At 46.4% G+C, this 20801-nt stretch overlaps 2 protein-coding genes across 2 annotated transcripts in view; one reads left to right on the top strand and one right to left on the bottom strand.

Annotated features, from left to right (window-relative positions):
• NPHS1 (NPHS1 adhesion molecule, nephrin) overlaps positions 1 to 10378 on the top strand; it is a 49128-nt gene extending 38750 nt beyond the window's left edge. The window contains exons 24-31 of the mRNA XM_081962144.1: positions 1095 to 1276; positions 4426 to 4482; positions 5416 to 5538; positions 5713 to 5737; positions 5959 to 6049; positions 8737 to 8797; positions 8926 to 9068; positions 9599 to 10378. Coding sequence (XP_081818270.1) covers positions 1095 to 1276; positions 4426 to 4482; positions 5416 to 5538; positions 5713 to 5737; positions 5959 to 6049; positions 8737 to 8797; positions 8926 to 9068; positions 9599 to 9727 — 811 coding nt within the window. The 3' untranslated portion in view covers positions 9728 to 10378. The remainder of the gene's footprint in view (positions 1 to 1094; positions 1277 to 4425; positions 4483 to 5415; positions 5539 to 5712; positions 5738 to 5958; positions 6050 to 8736; positions 8798 to 8925; positions 9069 to 9598) is intronic.
• Positions 10379 to 13481: 3103 nt separating this feature from the next.
• The window catches only part of NFKBID (NFKB inhibitor delta), a 33745-nt gene continuing 26425 nt past the window's right edge, over positions 13482 to 20801 (bottom strand). Inside the window, exons 7-12 of the mRNA XM_081962677.1 lie at positions 19706 to 19852; positions 18692 to 18743; positions 17005 to 17150; positions 15919 to 16035; positions 14536 to 14700; positions 13482 to 14432 (exon numbers count right to left, since the gene is read on the bottom strand). Of these exons, the coding sequence (XP_081818803.1) occupies positions 14367 to 14432; positions 14536 to 14700; positions 15919 to 16035; positions 17005 to 17150; positions 18692 to 18743; positions 19706 to 19852 (693 nt within the window). The 3' untranslated portion in view covers positions 13482 to 14366. The remainder of the gene's footprint in view (positions 14433 to 14535; positions 14701 to 15918; positions 16036 to 17004; positions 17151 to 18691; positions 18744 to 19705; positions 19853 to 20801) is intronic.

Below are 20801 nucleotides of genomic sequence, written 5' to 3'. Positions count from 1 at the left end.
GACTAAGCACTCTGCTATCCACATCTACCATATTCTCTGTGAACTGTTAGGGAGGGGCTGTCTTTGCCCTCTTTCTCACACATATCAAAACATCAAACTGAGTTTTCTCTTATCCCTGTACAATACACTCCCTCCCTCCTGGGAATCCAGCCTACTACATTCCGTCACACTCGGCAAACTTTTAAGAAGTGTGATCTTGAATTTTCATTATTCTGGGAATTGAACTCCACACACCTTAAAGCTACTGAGGTTGAGAAACACTGTCCTAGTGATCAGGCTTTGCTATGTACTGTGCATGAAATAAGTATATTCATATAATAACTCTGGAATGATTCCCCCAACCACCCCGAGAGTTGTGTGATAGCAATAGCAACAGCGCTTAGGCTTAGATACCGCTTTATAGTGCTTTACAGCGGTTTACAAAGTCAGCATGTTGCCCCCAACAATCTGGGTCCCCATTTTACCCACCTCAGAAAGACGGAAGGCGGAGTCCACCTGGAGCCTGGCAAGATTTGAACTGACAAATTGCAGGCAGCCGGCAGGCAGCAGAAGTAGCCTGCAGTACTGCACTCTAACTATTGTGCCACTGTGGCTCATCCCATCCTTGTACTCTTCTAGAGGTCATTGAAGGTCCCGTTGTTTCCTGGCTTTAGGGTCACCATGACCACAAAGCCCCTTTCTGTTTTGTTCTATTTTGTTTTGATCCGTTTTGGTTTAGATTTGGTATCTCAGTCTTCCTGTCCATCATATGCATGTTTCTTTTAGTTGCAATGCTACTCAGAGTTGCTTTGGAGGTGGATGGCCTACAGTGAAATGTACAAAGACGTACTGAAATGTCCTTGCCATCAAGTGACACACGTAGACTTGACATTTAGGCAAAACAATTAGGGAAAAGCAGTTCGAAAAAGAGACAATGTCAGCACAGAAACAGATGGAATTTATTAATTTGAATAATCCACATTCAGAAATTATCCATGCTTCTGAGATGTACACGGATTAGGCAGTGTGGGCCTGATGCCCCTTCATGTCACACATTACGTATTTAATGAATTTGTTCTTCGCAGCAGCTTTTATCTCCACTTCCTTTCACTCAGATATCATTGGCCTGGGGCTCCCAGCTTTCTGTACATTGACGTCTTTCCACCACAATCTCCAACTTTTACACTGACTGGCCTGCAGCCAAACACCCCCTATAATGTCTCTGTCAATGCACGCAATGCTCTTGGAGAGAGTGATTTCGCAGACGGCGGTGCGGGGCTGAGCATCACCACAGAAGGTAAGGGACTTCAAGGTAATCCAGACCAGAAACACAACAATGAATACTAGCTCTATCTTTACTGCAAGTTTGTATTGATAAGGTAAAGGTCCCCCCGCACATGCGTGCTAGTCGTTTCCGGCTCTAGGGGACGGTGCACATCTCTGTTTCCAAGCCAAAGAGCCAGTGCTATCCGAAGACGTCTCCGTAGTCATGGGCTGGCATGACTAAATGCCAAAAGTGCATTGAACGCTGTTACCTTCCCACCAAAGTGGTCCTTATTTTTCTACTTGCTTTCAAACGGCTAGTTTGGCAGAAGCTGGTTCAAGTAACGGGAGCTCACCCCATTACGTGGTGCTAGGGATTCGAACCGCTAAACTGCCGACCTTTCTGATAAACAACAACAGTGTCTTAGCCACTGAGTCACCACATCCCTATCTTGATAGATTCTTGCAAATCTGAAAAAGGAGGGGAAGGTCCCTTTTGAAACACTTTCCACACCCTCCCTCCCACACCTGTGGGCTTAGACATCTTTTGCATGGCAGTTGTCTAGTTTGCAGCTCTTATTCCCATCTTCCAAGGTCGTCCACATGTGCCATTACAGGAATAAGAGCAGAGCCCAGCAGAGGAGCATGTGGGGCATACTTATATTTTCAGGAGCAAAATAAAAAAAAGGCAGTGATTGTATAATAGGCATAGTGCTGGATATGGACCATAGAGATCCATTTCTGAAGCTGAGTTGGGTTGAACATTTCATTCAGAAGCATTCAGTGCACTAGCAAGGCAACAAAGAAAATAATAACACCAATAACAGAGGGAACGTAAAAATAATAATGAAAGGAATAAATAATAAGATTACAGCCACATTCTATGGGTTGATATATACATACACGTTAGACAGAACCTGTGAGAATTAGATGTTCAGCAGAATGATGGCACGAGGGGGAAAAACTGTGTCTATGTCTGATTGTCTGGGCATGCAAGTTCTGTCAGCCCTGAATTTCACAAAATAGCAATAGCAATAATTTAGACTTGTATGCCGCTCCATAGTGCTTTACAGAGGTTTACAAATGTCAGCATATTGCCCCCAGCAATCTGGGTCCATATAAAACCAACCTTGAAAGAATGGAAGGCCGACTCAACCTTGAGCTGGTAAGAATTGAACTCCTGGCTGTGGGCAGAGTTTGCTTGCAATGCTGCATTCTAACCACTGCGCCACCACCACAACTCCTAAACTCCAAAAGCGAGTTTGAACCAGCTAGTTTCTCAGCTTAGCATACCTGGTTCAGGGGTGGGTTGCTCCCGGCATTACTTCCGGTTCAGTACGCGCAAAATTTTTGCTCCGTGCGCCTGCGTATTTATACAAAAATAGGTCTGTGCATGCGCAAAACATTAAAAAAGCTTATTTGTGCAATTACAATTGTTCTGCACATGCGCAGAATCGTAAATAGAGATGGCGGCCCCATAGGAGAACCAGTTCGGGGGCGTGGCAGGCCTGGGTCACTGCCGGTTTCAGCGACCCAGGCCGCCAAACCACTACCAGTTTGGCTGAACCGGTCCGAACTGGTAGAAACCCAGCTCTGACCTGGTTGTAAAGAGAATAAAGATGGAGGCAAGTAAACATACTACTCATGTTTTTTAGAAGGGGAAAGAATACGTGAAGAGTAGAATAAAGAAAGTAGAAAAACCATCTTTGGAATTGTTACGTTCTGCGTGAAAAATGGAGGCAAGGCCTGAGTGATAGCTCTTTATTCAAGACTGCCTGTGAGGCAACTGTTGCTCCCTGGCTGACACAACTCCTTTTATAGGGAAGCTGATCAGCCCACAATCAATCAGGAGGGAGTATTTTCCCGCTCAAACAGACGACCAGACTGAGAACTTCAACTGATAACTATATGCAATACATAACAGGAATCATATCTGGATTAAACACAATCAGTGGTGGGTTGCAGGCGGTACCAGATCCTGCCTGCAGAATCTGGTACCGTTCCGGTATGGTGCTCCGGAGGGCCCACCGGGCCGCCTGAGCTCCTTACCTGTGCTTTAAGCCTTTGGCGCTTCTGTGCATGTGCATGGTGCATATGGCGCCTGCGCGAGACTCCGCCAAGCAGCTGGAGCATCGTGGAGGCTTGCGGAAGCGTCACAGGCGTGCGCGCGCCGAGGACATCCATGTGGGTGACACCGGGGCTGTTCCATCCAGAACCCACCACTGAACACAATGCTGAGATAAGACAATCAGCCAGGTGGAGTGATGGAAGTGTTGTTGAATTGGCAATAGAGAGGCCCAGTTTCTAGATTGTTCTCATCAACATAAGCTCCCAGGTTAATTTGGAACCAGGCTGTCCCTCTCAGCCCAACTCACCTCACAGGGTTGTTATTGTGGGGAAAATAGGAGAAAGAAAGAGCCAGTTTGGTCTAATGGTTAAGGCCCCAAGCTAGAAAGGAGGAGACAGTGAGTTTTAGTCCTCCCTTAGCCATGAAAACTAAGTGGGCAAATTGTTTTCTCTCAGTCTCAGTGTATTTCTCCTCATAGGATTATTGTTGTGAGGAAATAGGAGGACGATTTTGCGTTGCGGGATACAAACAAACTAGATATGTCTCTGCCTTGAGTTGTTTATAAAAATAAAACAAAATGAAGGCAGGATATAAATAAATTAATTTAAAAAACCAAGAGCCCATGTGGTGTAAAAGTGAAATCCTGGACCAGGAGTGGGGGAGACGTAGCTCTAGTTTACACTCAGTCATGGAAACTCACTGAGTAACTTGGTCCATGGGCCAAAATCATTCTTCTCAGCTCTACTTATTTCACGGGGTTATTCTTGTAGGGAAAAGCAGGAGGGAGGACCACATGGTCCCACGGAGGAGGTGGTTATATAAACTTGTTTTCACAATACTGAAAAGTTCATGGGGGGAAAAAATCCACATTGTTCTAGTAATTGGTGAATGTTCCTTGCACTTTCTGTTCATTTCCCCTAAAGGCACAAGATTCTGTTTATGCTTTCTGAGCCTTCCTATAAGGAAGTAAAACAAGGGAAGTGAAACTAAAAAAAAAAAGTGTACCAAGAAGATGGCACGCTGGGCCCAATCTCTTTATCAGGCAACTTGTCAGCTAACTGATGCTGTTAGAATTTGAATAATACACTATCATAATTTTCCATATTTCTTTCCAGAGAGAATAGAAATACCAGATGACAAGGAGCCGGAGATTCCCTTCTCACCCGAACCAGGTGATCTATTCTCTTTAAATCCTGCTTTCTTTATGATAAATATGCCCATGGTATCTTGGTTAACATAGCCACTATTTTTATTAGTCCCTGCTATTAGATTAGAAGGTAGACTTAGGAGCCGTTGATGCTTCTTCCTATGCTGTAAATACTTGCTGATTTTGTATTGTCAAAAAATACCCAAGCTGTCCATGCTACTCCATTTGATAAGCTGGGGTCATTACTTATGGATGCCCACAATATTTGTGAGTGATGTAATAAGGAATTGAATGTCAGGGTTCCAAGTAATACCCCCGTAGCAAAGTAAGCCTACCTTTTACAGTCCTGTTTTCTTTTCCTCTATTTGTGAAACTCTGGAATGACAAGGCTGGGTGGATAGAAAAAAAATGGGTGAAATCGAGGAGTCTATCATCACCAATTTAACCATATCTAGTCTAATTAAAAGAAGGATCAGGGGTGACATGGTAGCACTCTTCCAATATCTGAGGGGCTGCCACAAAGAAGAGGGAGTAACTGGGGGGAGGAGGTTTCTAGGTAAATGTTTGCTATGTACACGTTCGTGCCTTTTTGCTTCAGATCTTGCTTCACTTTAGCTGTTTTCATTTCATGCCCAGTAAAAGTACCTTTATCTCTATTCAAATGGAGTTGGGGGGGGTTCTTTCTTGGATACTGAATGAGGCATGCCTGACATGGCCCCACCCACCCACTCCGGCTCTATGGCATCCCATTTAGGCCCTTTTTTTTTGTCAAAAGCGCGCTCGCTCACATTTGCGAACAGGTAGGGAATGTAAGTGAATACCACCCTTAGCTGACACAAAGCAATTCTATGAGAATAAGGAATTGATGCTAGGTTCTTTTCTTATTTGTGGCAAAAATGATAAGAGGGAAGAAAGCTCATTTTATCGACTTTCACTTTTCAAATCTTTCTTTCCCTAGAAAGTTCCGTCTTGCCACTTCCCGTTGTTGTGCTCCTCGGTGGTCTAGGAGGATTTCTGCTCGTCTCCAACTTGTTTTTGCTTGGCTGCCTCATCTTCAGAAAGAGAACTCAGACTCCCAAAGGTAAGCACAGATCATCACTTATAACTAGGTCACCGGTCAGGGGAAATTCCAATAATCTGCTCTGCTTTTTCTCTCACCAGAAAAAAAAAAGATCGTTCTATGCAGATAAAGAAATCCTTTCATCTTTTCTGTTTTGCTATAATTTTCTTTTTTGCTTGTTTTTCCTTCTAACAGGAGATGGGATTGAAGGATCAACCAGGTGAGCTTAACTGGGCAGGAGGGCAAGACACATGAGATTAAGTATATAACTTGGGGATGCTTTCTTTTCTCTTCCTTTTTCATATTGATGCATCTAATGTTGAATAATTTGAAAAACTGACGTTGTCAGTCATACAGAGATGGGGTCAATTTCCTTGGTGACTGAGAGACGCTTCCTAAATTCATCACTGTGTTATAACCCAGCCTGGTGGTTCATTGCAGGGGGAAAGTGAGGTTTGGGAACAGCTACACGGTGAGCAAATGGCTGAAGGTTGGTGGACAACCAGCACAGCTGGAGGGGTCCAGTTCAGAGGTAAGTGCACCTATCTGGTCAAGGGGACGGTGGGTGCAACACCTGAGGGACCACAATGGTTGTCAAGCAGGGTGACAGAACAACAACTGTTTGTCTTTTAAGCAGCAGAGAATGTAATACTGTTTTCAGAATGCAGAGGAATTGGATGCAGATAGTCCTCAATGTACAACCATTTGCTTAGTGACCGCTTGAAGTTACAGCAGCACTGAAGACAGGGACTTACGACCAGTCCGTGCACTTAAACAACACAGTCATATGATCCAAATTTGGATTCTAGGCAACTGGCGTGGATTTATGACAGTTGCAAAATCCCAGGATCATGTGATCAGTGGTGGGTTTCACTTATTTTTGTCACCGGTTCGCAGCGCATGCACACGCTCGCTTCATGCATATGCGCCTTCCGTGCATGCACCCGTCCTTCCACGCCTGTGCTTGGCTCACACGCGTGCCTTCCGTGCATTCACCAAGCCCCAAAAACGTGGCTAAATAGGACGGCGTAGAGCCAAGGAGGGCCAACCCGCGATCTCCGCTACTGGTTCACCTGAACTGGTCCAAACCGGCTGAATGCCACTTGTGTACATGATCACCATTTGGGATCTTCCCAGCCAGCATCCAACAAAAAAAAAATCAATGGGAAAAGCCCGATTCACTTAATGACTGCAGTTATTATATATGTAAAGTTAAGGGACGCGGTGGCTCAGTAGCTAAGACGCTGAGCTTGTCGATCAAAAAGGTCAGCAGTTTGGCGGTTCAAATCCTTAGCGCCGCGTAACGGAGTGAGCTCCCATTCCTTTTCTCTGCTTCTGCCAACCTAGCAGTTCGAAAGCATGTAAAAAAAATGCAAGTAGAAAAATAGGAACCATCTTTGGTGGGAAGGTAACAGCGTTCCGTGCACCTTTAGTATTTAATCATGCCGGCCACATGATCATGGAGACGTCTTCGGACAGCGCTGGCTCTTCGGCTTTGAAACGGAGATGTGCACCGCCCCCTAGAGTCCGACTAGCACACATGTGCGAGGGGAACCTCTACCTTTTATATGTAAAATTGGGCACCACTCATTCAGCCTTGCTTAGCAATGGGAATTTTGGTCCCCAACTGTACTCATAAGTTGAGTGTGTAAGTGTGCGGGAAGCATAAAACTTACTTAGTAGAGGAAAAAAAAACCTCTCTCATTTTTTTTATTCTCCAAAGCTTTTTGAAACTTGCTTTTTCCTCCCAAGGAAACTTAAGTCGAAGCAGCTGGTTTTACTCAGTTGCTTCCTCTACTCAATGTCAAGATTGCATCCTTTGGAAATAAGGGTACATTTTGCAGTGCCTTTGAGTTCAGTCCACCTCATAGAGTCCCAGCATTCTCTTGACTGTATCAGTGAATCCAATTGCAGCAAAAGAGAGAGAAATTATGTCAGCTGGAGAAGATTAGTCAAACTGTCTCACTCAGCCTCCATCATAATGCAACTTAAGAGTGTATTGTTACAATTTTGGAGAGTGGGTGGGATTGGGGGTTGCTATGGAGCAAAAAAAAAAAAAACCTTGGGGAAACTATAGGGAAGTCCCCAGGAGCACTTAAGAGAATCTTTTGCCTCTGTCTGGAAAACTTTATGCAGCTCTGCTTCGGTTTCTTATTAGCCGAAAAGGGTTGGGTCTAATGAGAAGTCCTAGACATCTGATCCTTTTTTTCAAAAATAAAGAGCATAATTCTGACATTTTGAGAGAATCAGCCTATTTGAAAGCATCTCATTTGTCAATCATTTTAGGGGGGGATGAAGTTTCTCTAGCAGAAGGCGAAGGGCTGGAAATTGTAGTTAGCTTCTCTTGGAAGAGATGCGGGATGGGCAGACAGATATACACATGTTGGTTGGTTGGTTGGATGGTTGGTTGGTTGGGTGGGTGGCATTGGTGGGTTCCGGATCCTGTTGCAACCGGTACGGTGCAACGGGGCCCAGCATCCACCACATGAATGCGTGCAGTGCGTGCATGCGTCCTTACCTCCTGCAACACTCTGCAATATCTCCGTGGGGCTCCAGCTGCTCGGCGGAGCATCGCGCAGGTGCTGTACGCTCCGTGTGCGGAAGTGCCGAAGAGCTCAAATACAGGTAAGGGTGGTGGGCGGGCAGGCCCTCCGGAGCACCATACTGGAATGGTACCCAGTGCTCCCAGCAGGCACTGGTACACCTGTACCGGGGCGTACTGCCCGTACCCCACCACTGGTGGGCGGGTGGCTGAATGGATGGATGGGTGTGTGGGTGGATGGATACCATAAATAGGAGGCCCATCCAAGGCCTGGGAAAAAAGTATTTTAAAAAGATTTAAGTAAGATAGGGGTTGTAAAGGTCACGAGGGGAAGGGGGATGCTGTTCCAAAGAGTAGGGTCACCTCCTGAGTCCTGCTAGTAGTGCTGTTTAAACAGAATTCATGGGATATGCTGGTACTAAAGGAGACAGATAGATCCTTCAAAAGCTAATCCCAATGCTAATGTAAGTCTTTCTAAATAGTAACTAGTGTATAGAATTGCATCCAGAAGTTGACTGGTAATCAGTGCAGGTCATATATGGTATTATATAGGCTTAGGGACACTTCTCCATTACTTCTCACATTGTCCCATTCTGGATTAGAGCTAGTTTCTGAATGGTTTTCAAGGCCATATTTTTCCCCTTGTTCTTGACATTGTTGGTTGGCTCTCTCTCCAGGGCAGTTCTACTAAGACATCAGCCACTGCCTCTACAGCCACCACCGATACTAGTGTTACAGGTAGGTACGAACTGATAACATTTCCCTCCTCCTCTCCGTTCCAGTCCTAATTCCACATTCAGGCTCATCCTTTGAATGTTTTGAGGGCAAACCTGTTGTCTGAAGGGAAACTTCTGCTTTCTTTGCAGATCCAAACATCTCACTTCCTTGGATGGGCCCTCAACAGCATCATGAATACGAGGAAGTAGGAGGTCCTAGGAGATTGGAGGACATGGGACCCCTGTATGATGAATGGAACCCCAATGATGAACCATGGATTAATGAATATTCAGTGAGTACCTTGAGAGGAAGGGGAATTCTGAGATAGTCCTGTTGTGTTGTACTCTGTGGTTCCTGATCAAGGATATGGTAGGTTGCTTTATCAATGGAGTTTTATGGATGGATACTTCAGCGGAAGTATTTAATCACTGAAACAGCTTGCCTCCAGAAGTTGTGAATGCTCCAACACTGTAAGTTTTTAAGGAGATATTGAACAACCATTTGTCTGAAATGGTATAGGGCTTCCTGCCTAGGCAGGGGGTTGGACTAGAAGACCTCCAAGGTCCCTTCCAACTTTGTCATTCTATTCTACTCCATTCCATTCTATTCTATTCTACTCCATTCCATTCCATTCTCCTCTCCATTCCATTCTCCTCTCCATTCCATTCCATTCTCCTCTCCATTCCATTCTCCTCTCCATTCCATTCCATTCTCCTCTCCATTCCATTCCATATTCATCCCATCCCATCCCCTCCCCTCCCCTCTACCTTAATCCTTTAAAAATAACATGGAATCTTATCAGATCTTATTCCTTGTGTTTAGCATGTCTACCAAGGATTTGGAAGATGGCCAACTACCTCCACAAAGACAGCACCGATCTATGACACGGTAGCAAACTATCTCCCCCTGGATACAGAGCTGCCTTTTGAACAACAAGGGGAGCTGGTCTAAGGAACCTGCTCGATGCTTCTCTGACCCACCATCCAAGATTGCGTTGTCTCCTGGTAACTCTTAGTTCCTTCTTTTTATGCTACATTCCTTATCCATGTAGAGATGCTAAATCCAGTGGGGTGGTCTTTGGATGGTTTCACACAATAGCAATAACACTTAGACTTATATACTGCTTTACAGTGCTTTTACAGCCCTCTCTAAGCGTTTTACAGAGTCAGCATATTGCCCCCAACAATCTGGGTCCTCATTTCACCCACCTCAGAAGGATGGAAAGCTGAGTCAATGTTGAGCCTGTTGAGATTTGAACTGCCAAACTGCAGGCAGCCGGCAGAAGTATCCTGCAGTACTGCACTCTAACCACTGCGCCACTCACAATTTAACTAAGCCTGGATTAGCAAGACACAATTGCTGAGGTTGCAAAAAAAATGCTGTGCTCAACATACAAAGGATAATGTGACACCTTTGTTTTGACTGCTGGTCAGATTCTTGCAAATCAAGTGTAAAACATTTGGCAAAACAGCCAAGAGCTCGTGTTCTCCTTTTTCCCCCCTACTGGAATCCGATGCCTTGGTTCTTCCCCAGCTGTTACTTTGCGTAGCTAATTCAACTGTTTTCATCTCAGTTGGGTTTAATAAAACCTGCAACTTTAAGAATTGCTACCTAAGCTTGAGGTTTGTTTTTTTCTTCTTCTTTCCCTTCCCCAACCTTCCTCTCCCTTCGCTTGTGTGTGTGTGTTTGTGTGTGTGTGTGTGTGTGTGTGTGTGTGGTCTTTTGTAGCTAAACCTCAGGGCAAGGACTCTTGCACCACTCAGCTGCTCCGAGTTTCCTTTTGGCTTAAAACGCTAGGTTCAAAATGCAAGAAATCCATAAAATATAAATAAGCCGAAGGCAGACCACACATGGCTCGCTGGGGATGGAAAGGATACCATAAACCAGAGACAAGTGAAGAGTTGTTTTTTTTTTTTGAAAAGGAGGTTTATTACACTTCTGCTCCAATAGCATATGTTCCATTGTAAAGCCTGTTTGATCTTTCCTCCGGTCAAGTTATCTACCCTTGCAAGCTTTCATCATGTCGAACACAGAGGGATGCATAGGAGCGTAGCAGACCCCAAACAGATGGGGTGAAAGCACAAGACATCTATTCCCAACCATGACAAGGTTAAAATGATGAAGCAAGCATCTTGATGCAATGCCCTGCCCTCTTGAAACCTGCATTATGGGATTGCATCCGAGGGCAGAGTTCGCAACGCAAGGTGATTTCATCCCTTGCCCCATTTCCCCTCCCCCCGTCAGATGCTGCTGGGTGAAAATACCTTGTCTGCTTTCCATTGGTGGGCGACGGTCACACAGCAGGCTTAATTAAGGTGGCCACTAAATGAACCCACATTGTGGGTTGGCATACTTCAGCCGAGGTTCCTACGGTACACTTTAGATGTAAAGAACTAACCCCAGGTAAAAAACTAACCAAGCATTGTAGGTTTACAAAGGCAGGTAGTCCTCAACTGACAACGGTCTGTTTAGTGACTATTCAAAGTTACAACAGCACTGAAAAATGTGACTTACGGGCGTTTTTCACAGTTCCTGTCAATCCTGACCTGAGCGAAGCCAATTTTACAGCTTCAGTGTTGCCACACCGGAGCTGAGGGATAGGGAGGGGGGATTAGAGAGAGAGGGGATACTGTAGCCAAAACAAAATATTTTCTCTTGGGAACCAAGGGCATTCTCCCACCTGGTCAGAGGAAGGTGGAGTGATGCTACACAGCTGCCAGTCTGCACCATGATTGGACCATGTGACTGATTGTTTGGAGAAAGTAGAAAAACTTTTACTTTTCATTAGGTGAAAACCGCCGGAGGCTTCAGAGTCAGTTTTCACCAAATATGTGCCAATATGATATTTCAAATAAAGCTATTCTTTTTGAGGAATCTACCTGCCTCGGGGGTTTTGCTTGCTATGGATCTATTACTTGGAACCCTGACAGTTACGACCTTTGCAGCTTTCCCACGATCATGTGATCAAAATCCAGACGCTTGGCCACTGGTTCCTATTTATGACAGTTGCCGGGTCCAAAGGTCATGTGACCCCTTTTGCAACCTTGCAACAAGCAAAGTCCATGGGAAAACCGTATTCGCTTAGCAGCCACGTGGCTAACTTATCAACTGCAGCAATTCATTGAATTGTGGCAAGAAAAGTCACAAAATGGAGCAAAACTCACTTAACGAAACCAGATGGGAAGGTCACAAATTGGCAATCACGTGACCCCAGGATGCTGCAATTGTTCTAAATGCACGTCGGCCACCTAGCATCCAAATTTTGATCACATGACCATGGGGAATGCGGCAGTGGCCATGAGTGTGAGGAGTGGTTGTAAGCAGTGGTGGGATTCAGTCAGTTCGCACCTATTTGGGAGAACCGGTTGTTAATTTTCTAAGCAGTTCAGAGAACCGGTTGTTGGAAGAAATCTCCTTTTGTTTCTTTCCACTTTACAGGGCTAATCCTGTAAGGAAGGCAGGAAGGAAACATTCTGGTGTTGTTTCTAGCCTAATCTTTATTGCCCTGCTTACAGAAACTGCCTCTCCGGTTAACCCTTATTACATTGTAACAGCTAAGGCGAAGCGCCCATCGACGTGAGTGACATTGAGTTTGCCACGCCCACACAGTCACATGACCACTGAGCCCCACCTACCCAGCCGGTCATTAGGGCAGAGAATCGGTTGTTAAATTATTTGAATCCCACCACCGGGTGTAAGTCACTTTTTAAAGTGCCGTTGTAGCTTTAAATGGTTGCTAAATGAACGTCGAGGACTAACCGTAATTCCTACCAGATACTTGGAGAACAGGAAGTGAGTTGGGGATTGGAGAAGAGCGCAAAAGAAAAAGGGAAATGGTTTTCCCACTTTGTGGAGATTACAGCTTTCCGAAATGGAAGGAAGTTAATGCAGTCTTGGAGAAATGCTCGAGACTACTTCTTTGGCCCATGTAGGGATTTTTTTTTTAAAAGCAAGCCAGAGATCTGGCTACAGCTGTCTGGACACAGATGCTGTGACAGGGTTCAACGCAGGCCAAAGCCTAAATAATAATCACAATCAAAAGTAACATCCAAAGATATCTTGGCAGTTCTGAACACACCCACATTCCTTGAGCGTCCTTCAGGATGCTTCTGAACTACCAAGGATCCACAGTGCAACTGCCTTTGCTCGCCTCTGGCTAATCTGAGGCATAATGAATAGCAGTGCCAGCAGTTTCCTCTGCAAGAGGATTCTTTCTGCCTTAAAAGGCTAAACTTGTCATTAACACTAACTTAATAACGATGACATCCCCATCCCTGGGAGAAATCCTGGGAATTTCAATTTGCTGGGCATGCCAAGACTTCTATTAGAAGTCCCAAACCTGCTCACAAGATAATGCTTCCTTGGATTCCCCAGGTTATATGAATCTAGACTCAACCCAATTTCATGTTGAATGAAATACATACGCAATGCCTTCTACAAATGTGTGGGGTGAAAAGAGATTTTTCCTAGCAGTCATTTAGCCCAGGGGTCTCCAACCTAGGCAAGTTTAAGACTTGTGGACTTCAACTCCCAGAGTTCCTCAGCCAGCTGGCTGAGGAACTCTGGGAGTTGAAGTCTACAAAGTCATAAAGTTGGCAAGGTTGGAGATCCCTGCTTTAGACAGTGACATGCTTGAGTGATTCTTAAGAAACCCTACAAACCCCCTCTTGGGGATCCATTGGTGACTGGATTCAATGGGGGGGGGGGGTTAGTCCTAAAATGGGTTCCATCTTAGATCTACTTCTAAGCCCAATTGAATACAACAGGCCTCCCTCCCCATCAAATACTCATAATGTAGAACTGCATTGCCAGTTTTGCCTTAAGTAATCACTCAAGCTGGATCCCCTACAAGACGATCCAAGTCATCAACGAACCAATGTGGTTCAAGTAAAAAGTTCAACAAACCAATATGATTCAAGAATAATAGCGACAACGATAAAAGATTCAAGTGTTCTACGAACCAATATGGTTCGAGTAAAAAATCCATTTCATGGAAATGATTAAAGCGTAGTGGATAAGGAATATGGAGGGCTCCTAATGGTACAGAATGTCAAGAGGACCAAATAAGGGAGGTCGCTGAATGCAGAATTCAGATCAAGTTTCCTTCAAATATGTGATGGATTCCAACCTGAAACGACCCAGAGGGTGCCAGGTGGCAGAAGATTGACCCAGATGCTCAGATCACCATTCTTGCTGGTGACATGGAACCTCATGGAATTGTGTGGTGTGGGTTTGCATCTGGGATGCCACTGGCCTGTGATGGAAGCAGTGGTGACGGAGGAGATAAACCCAGCCTCTCCACTGATGGTTTATGGTTACAGTGGATCATCTCTGCCACTTACCCACAGCACCAGCTTCTACTAGGAGAAGAAGATGCTTTTGTGTGTGTTTAAAGCTTTGAGGTTCAACTTGGCGTCCCAACCCTTATCCAATAACTTAATTAAATATAGCAAGCAGAAGACAACACAGTCCATCAGGGGTGGGGAGAACAGAGAAGGAGAAGAAAGAAATAAAGACATTCACGCTTCTTCACTCTTCGAGGTAGAGAAAGAGACAGGTTGGTCATCTCCTTCTCTCCAGGATGGCTGGGTCAAGTGAAGGATGGGGGATATACCAACCCAGGGCCTGAGCGACGGCTTCGTAGCAGAAGACGCAGCTAGAGAGAAGAGGAGACAAGAGTTCATCAAAGCTTGCAACATTGCTCTTCTACCTTTGGCCTGTTCCCAGCCCTACCTGGATCATTCCAAAGCCCAACTCACCTGCTCGGCTGCTGGTCCTGAAGTCAACAGGTGAACGGGCTGCTCGTTCTCTGGGTTCCGGGCGGTGGGATCGGCCCAGTGGTCTAGTAAGAGGCGGACAATCTGTTCTTGATAAGGATGGCCATGTAGACCAGCTGCCATGTGCAGAGCGGTGTTGCCATGGGCCTGAGGATAGAGAAAGGCCCTTGATGGTAAGGCAACGCTTTATTGTCTTCTTATCAAGAGAGGCATTCACTGGAAAGACCAATGCACTGAGGCTCGGGGGATGAACCTGAATCTACATACCACACCTTCTTTAGGTAGGAAGGCTCTCCAACCCTGTCTCAGTTCCATATACAAAATTAATGCTATGGCTCTTAAGGTACAGCAAGATGAGAAATTCATTCATGCATCTCCAATACGACTGCCAAGCCACCCACGCAGTTCTCATCTGTTTGACTTCTGCACCATATGTTGTTGAGATAGGCTTCCCCCCCCCTTGCAGCTGAGCAGGCAAATGGTTTTTAAAAGGAGAAGTACCTTGTCTAAGACACCATGCCTCAGCAGTCATGCTCTCTCTCTGTCTCTCTCTCTCTTCCTCCCTCCCCCTCTCCCCCTCTCGCTCTCCTCCTGCTCCTCCTCCCTCTCCCTCTTCTCTCACTTTCTCTTTTCCCAAATCAAATGCCTTCCAGATATTCTTTGCCTGCTGCTTCCAAGATCTGCAGCATTGACAGGTGCTAACGGTAACCAATGGCAGTTATACAGGCATCCCTCAATTTGCAACCATTCATCAGCATCCGTTCAAAGTTTCAACACTGAAAAAAAAAAGGACTTACAATGTGTACAAGGTTATGCTAACATGTGTTTACAATGGTTGCGGTGTCCCGGGGTCATGTGTGATCACCGTTTGTGACTTCTCACAAACTTAATGGGGGAAGCCAGATTTGCTTAACAAGTACATGATTTACTTAACAACCGTGGCAAAAACAAAGTTATAAAGTTGGGCGCAACTCACTGAACAACTGCCTTGCTCAGTAACAGAAATTCTGGTCCCAATTCTGGCCGTAAACCAAGGACTACCTGTAGTCCAAGGGACAGGCTGGAAGCGATAAGAAAACACCTCTCCCCACCGCCCCTCTTCACTGTGCCCAGCCCTGGAGGCAAGGAATCCTAGTTGCTATTAACAATTTGCTTGGTTTATAATGTAGCCTACAAAGAAAATACAAAAGGAAATAAAAGGAAAGATAGGGAAGGAAAAAGGGAAGAGAAAAATGGAGGAAAGAAAAGGGGAAAGCGAAAGAGAAGGCCTCGACTTCCAACTGCAGTAGAACAAGGCATCACCTAAAGCTGTTATGTCCAAGTAAAACAGTTGAGGTTGGAGGTTAACGCCTAGTTAATGCATACCTTAATGTTTACAAAATTCTGACGTTCTTGTCCAGGCAGTTTGAGGAGGAACTGGACCAAAGGCAGGTTTGCAGCCTGAACAGCCAAATGCAGGATGGTTTTACTGCTCTTCAAGTCCTAGCCAAAGCCAAAGAAAGGAAAGGTCAGGCGGCCAGGCATTGGTGGGTCTAGGGCAGGGGTCAGCAACCTGCGGCTCCGGAGCCACATGTGGCTTTTCATCCCTCTGCTGTGGCTCCCTGTCACTCAAAATATGCGTCACAGCCGCCAATGTGCGACACCCACCGGCATGCGATTTATTGAGCTTTTTGACCCCCCCCCGGTAGGCCAACCATGGATAAATCCAAGAAATGTTTCAGAAGAAAACAGAACATTTAATTCAACTACGTAGGCTAGGAAATAGTCAGGCTCCAAAAGGGTTTTGTGGCTACTGGTATTTTTTTTTCTGTGGGAAACGGGATCAAATGGTTCTTTGAGTGTTTAACGTTCCCTGGTCTAGGGGCTTTTCCAGTTTGGCCTAAGGCAGGGGTCTCCAACCTTGGCAACTGGTGGACTCCAATTCCCAGAATCCCCCAGCCAGCAAAGCCAAGGTTGACGTTTGCCAGACTTAAAGTTGCCAAGGTTGGAGACCCCTGGTCTAAGGGGGTCCCTTCTTTAGATGGAACTGTGTGTTACTTCCAAGTCAGAAGAAAGTCAGATCTGTCGCACTGATGCCCACCTTTGGATGGAGGGGTGGTGGTGGTCTTTTGCCTTCCCATCTTTCCTTGTGGCGCTATTGCAGGGGTGTCAAACTCAGGGCCCGGGGGCTGGATCTGGCCTGTGGGGCCACCCTGGACATGGCGAAGGACTGGCCCGCAGTGCCTCTGCCAGCAAAAACCGCGCTTGGGAGGGACGACGCCCTCGACGTGAGTGACACTGAGCTGGCCACACCCACCCTGGCCACGCCTACTGTGGCCCTCAAACACAACCCTGATGTGGCCCTCAATGAAATCACATTTGACCCCCCCCTGAGCTATTGTAACCGCTCTTCCTGGGGAGTCAGGAATCCTTCTGCTTTGCCGCGATGGGATTCCTTACCTAACCGCTTACCTGGCTCTTGTAATCAGCACCAAGTTGCAAAAGCCGCTGAATACACAGCAGTAAGTTCTGCAGGAGGTGTTGGGACAAGGGCTCCATGTTTTGTGTCTGGAAGGCAGCGTTGTGGGCCATGACCGCACAGTGCAAAGGAGTGAGACCTGTACAAACATGGTAGAAAAGGAGTCAGACGTTGTGTCTGCATTTTGTGTGTGTGTTTGTGTGTTGACTCCTGATATCTTGATTCGGGACTAGTCCCTGCAGTTTTCTTGGCAAGATTTTGGAAGTGGTCTCGTTCCTAGAGCTGGGAGAAAGGGACTGGCCCAATGTGGGATGAGAACTCACAGTCTCCTGGTGATTGGCTTAGTCACCTGGCTGATGTTCATGCCTATGACCTAAGGTGGGGCTAGAACTCACAGTCTCCTGGTGATCAACCTAAAGCAGGGGTGTCCAAACTTGGCAACTTTAAGACTTGTGGATTTCAACTCCCAGAATTCCCCAGCCAGCTCTGCTGGCTGGGGAATTCTGGGAGTTGAAGTCCACAAGTCTTAAAGTTCCCAAGTTTGGACACCCCTGACCTAAAGTCATCCAGTTGGTATTCATGCCTACTGCCTAGGGCGGGACTAGAACTCACTGTCTCCTGGTGATTGGCCCAAAATTATCTAGCCATCTTTCATGCCTAAGGCAGAATTAGAACACATGTTCTGCTGGTTTCTAGTACCTTAACTACTACACCAACATGACTCTTAAATATACTCCAGAGGAACACGGTTGTGAGAAAAATCAAAAACTTATCATCTTGATGTCATGGTTGGTTCCCAGAGAGCTACTGTTCTGACCGAGGCTTCCCGAGAGTATGAAGCAAACTCCTTGTCCCGACAAAAAACCCTTTTATTAATTCACTGTGAATTCTGCTCATTCACATCTAGCAAAGTCTTTCGAGGGAGGATTTACAGTCACAGACCTTATCTGGCTTGGAGAGCTGACAGGCTGATATCTGCAAAACCTGGCAAGGAATCTCGGAGAGTCACGAACCAATTAAGCGAACTAATTGTCTCCTGCAAACTCCACTCCCCTTTCGCTCCTGTTTTAATTCCTCTGGAAGGGTCCATTAATCGTCCACCTGTGGCCTTACTCCCAAGTCGACCCCTGTTGTTTAGCTGTTCCCTTCGCCTGGCAACTCTGCGCATGCGCACACTGGGAACAGGCTCCAGCTGTTTGTCTGCCTCACTGATGTCTGACTCTGAAGGCAGCTGAAAACTGGCATATGGCTCTGCCCCCCTCTCTGCCTCCGACACAGAGCCCTCCTCAGGGCCTTCCATGACTGGCCCATCTTCCTCCCAAACCTCCTCACTGTCTGAATCTGCTTCCAGCTCTGCTGACGGGCCACAACAGCTACAGATTCAGGAAGCTGTTATGTACACAGCCAACTGCAAGCATCTGTATTGTCAGTGAAGAGATTTGTGCCCTCCCTGGATCAGAAGAAGACTGTTAGAAGGACAATCAGAAAGCTCTCTGCCCTAACATCCAGGAGGGAGGAGGATGGCTTTGAACTGTGAAATGGTTCAGTGGCTGGAAGTTTTGTAACCCTGACTTCTTCTCAATGAATCTTGCTAATGGAAAAATAAAATAGTGTGTGAATGCTTGGAGGGGAAAAAAATCACTTTTGGTTCAGGCAGTTGCCAAAGAACCTGACACTTACCTTCAAAATTTCTGGCTTCCACATTGACAGGAGCACCAGTCATCATGACAGCCTGGAAAAGAAGCCGGGGGTGGGGGAAATAATAAAGCCGATGTGTGTTTTGGAAAAGATTTGTTTGAGTCATGAGATTTTCCATGCTGGCTCAGGATATCTAGGAAACGTAGCTCCAGTACATCAGGAGCTCCTGGAGGTCACGCTATGCAAAGCTTTAATGGGTTCACTTTGAAAGGGATTCAACCCAGTCATCACGTCAAAACAGATGTGCCAAGTCAAGCAGGAGGGTATTTTCACTAGCCAGGTTAGAACTGCCCTGCCAGTTTAACAGATAAGCTAACGGTTCCCCTCGCACCTCTGTGCTAGTCGTTCCCGACTCTAGGGGGCAGTGCTCATCTCTGTTTCAAAGCCAAAGAGCCAGCGCTGTCCGAAGACGTCTCCATGGTCATGTGGCCAGCATGACTAAACACCAAAAGTGCATGGAACGCTGTTACCTTCCCATCAAAGGTGGTTCCTATTTTTTCTACTTGCATTTTTTACGTGCTTTCGAACTGCTAGGTTGGCAGAAGCTGGGACAAGTAACGGGAGCTCACTCCATTACGCGGTGCTAGGGATTCAAACCGCTGAACTGCCGATCTTTCTGATCGACAAGTTCAGCGTCTTAGCCACTAAGCCATCACAGATAGTCCTTGACTTATAACCATTTGCTTAGCAAGCAGAAGTCACAATAGCACTGAATTTTTTTTTTGACTTAGGACCAGTCCTTGCATTTATGACCATTGCAGCAGCCATCCAGTCCCATGATCAAAATTTAGGTGCTTGGCAACCAACATACATTTGTGGTTGCAATGTCCCAGGATCTGGTGGTTGTCATTTATTGTGGCTTTCCCAGCCAGTTTCCAACAAGCAAAATTCAACAGAGGAGCCTAGATTCGCTTAATGATGGCATCGGATTTGCTTAACAGTTATGGCCAAAGGCTGTTCTGGGGTGGGTGGGTGGGGGGAATAGGCCAGTCTCACCTCAATGACACTGGGCAGCCCGTAGGTGGCGCCAAGGTGCAACACAGTCTGCCCCTTTTGGTCCATGACATTGACGTCTGCTCCCAGCAAAATCAGGTCCTTCACGATCTTAGGTTGATTGGCTGCAGCCGCCACTAATAATGGAGTCTGGGCACAAAGGGAAAAAAAAAATTGAACCGAAGAAGCTTCTTGGATGAGAAGCGAAATGTTTTCCAAGGGAAGAGAGAAAAAAAAAGCAAGAAAGTCCAGTTGCCTTTTGGAAAAGCACCCTTGGGGCACCCTTGACCTGGATGGCTGAGAATCTCTGTAGAGAATTGATTGAGGGCACAATCTTAATAGATGGTCCGTATCAGGCAGCCGCCCAAATGGCAGTTCATTAGGGGGGCAGGAATGGACGGGAGGAATGACACACTATCATAAGCTTTCGTAACTCAGCATCAGTCTAGCTCAGGGATTCTCAATTTGAAGATGTACAGACTTCAAGTGGGCTTCAAAAGTTTCAGTAACAGGGTCTCTGCCTGGTGGCTGGGTGGGCGTGGCCAGGTGGGTATGGCCTAGTCAGCCTCCTGCACCATGGCGATGTGTGTGCGTGTTTTCGCCTTCCGCGGGCTCCGGAGGCTTTGCTCGAGCCTCCCTCGGGTTCTGGAGGCCTTCCAGAGGCTGGAAATGGGCCCATTTCCCACCTGCCTGAATTTCCGAGAGGCACGTTTTCCCCCCCTTTCTGAGCCTCCGTGTGCGCCCTGCACTTACCTCGCATCCAAAACTGGCTGTGTGAAGACTCCTGGGAGGGGAGGGCATGGCCAGCCAGGGGTGGCATTTGGGGAGTTCGCTGAACTGGTCAGAATCCTATTTAGAGGATCGCCCGAACCCGTGCGAACCCCCAGCAGCCCACCCCTGCTTCAGCTCCTCAAATTCAACTCCCCCCCCCACAGCCCCCTCAACTTTCCCCCAAATCAATTCTGGAAAATTCTGAGAATTGAAGTCTGCACATCTTAGAGCTTCCGAGGTAGAGAAACGTGGGTTGCTCCCTTGTACAGCTGATAGTTGGAAGGGAGCTCTAGGCACAGTGTCATTTGGGAGGATGACCATTGCTTCT

Source organism: Natrix helvetica, assembly GCF_964273705.1.
Source record: "Natrix helvetica genome assembly, chromosome: 9".
In the NCBI taxonomy this organism is placed as follows: Eukaryota; Metazoa; Chordata; class Lepidosauria; order Squamata; family Natricidae; genus Natrix; species Natrix helvetica.
The sequence above is the reverse complement of the archived record's forward strand: the minus strand, read 5'-3'. Positions and strand labels throughout refer to the sequence as shown.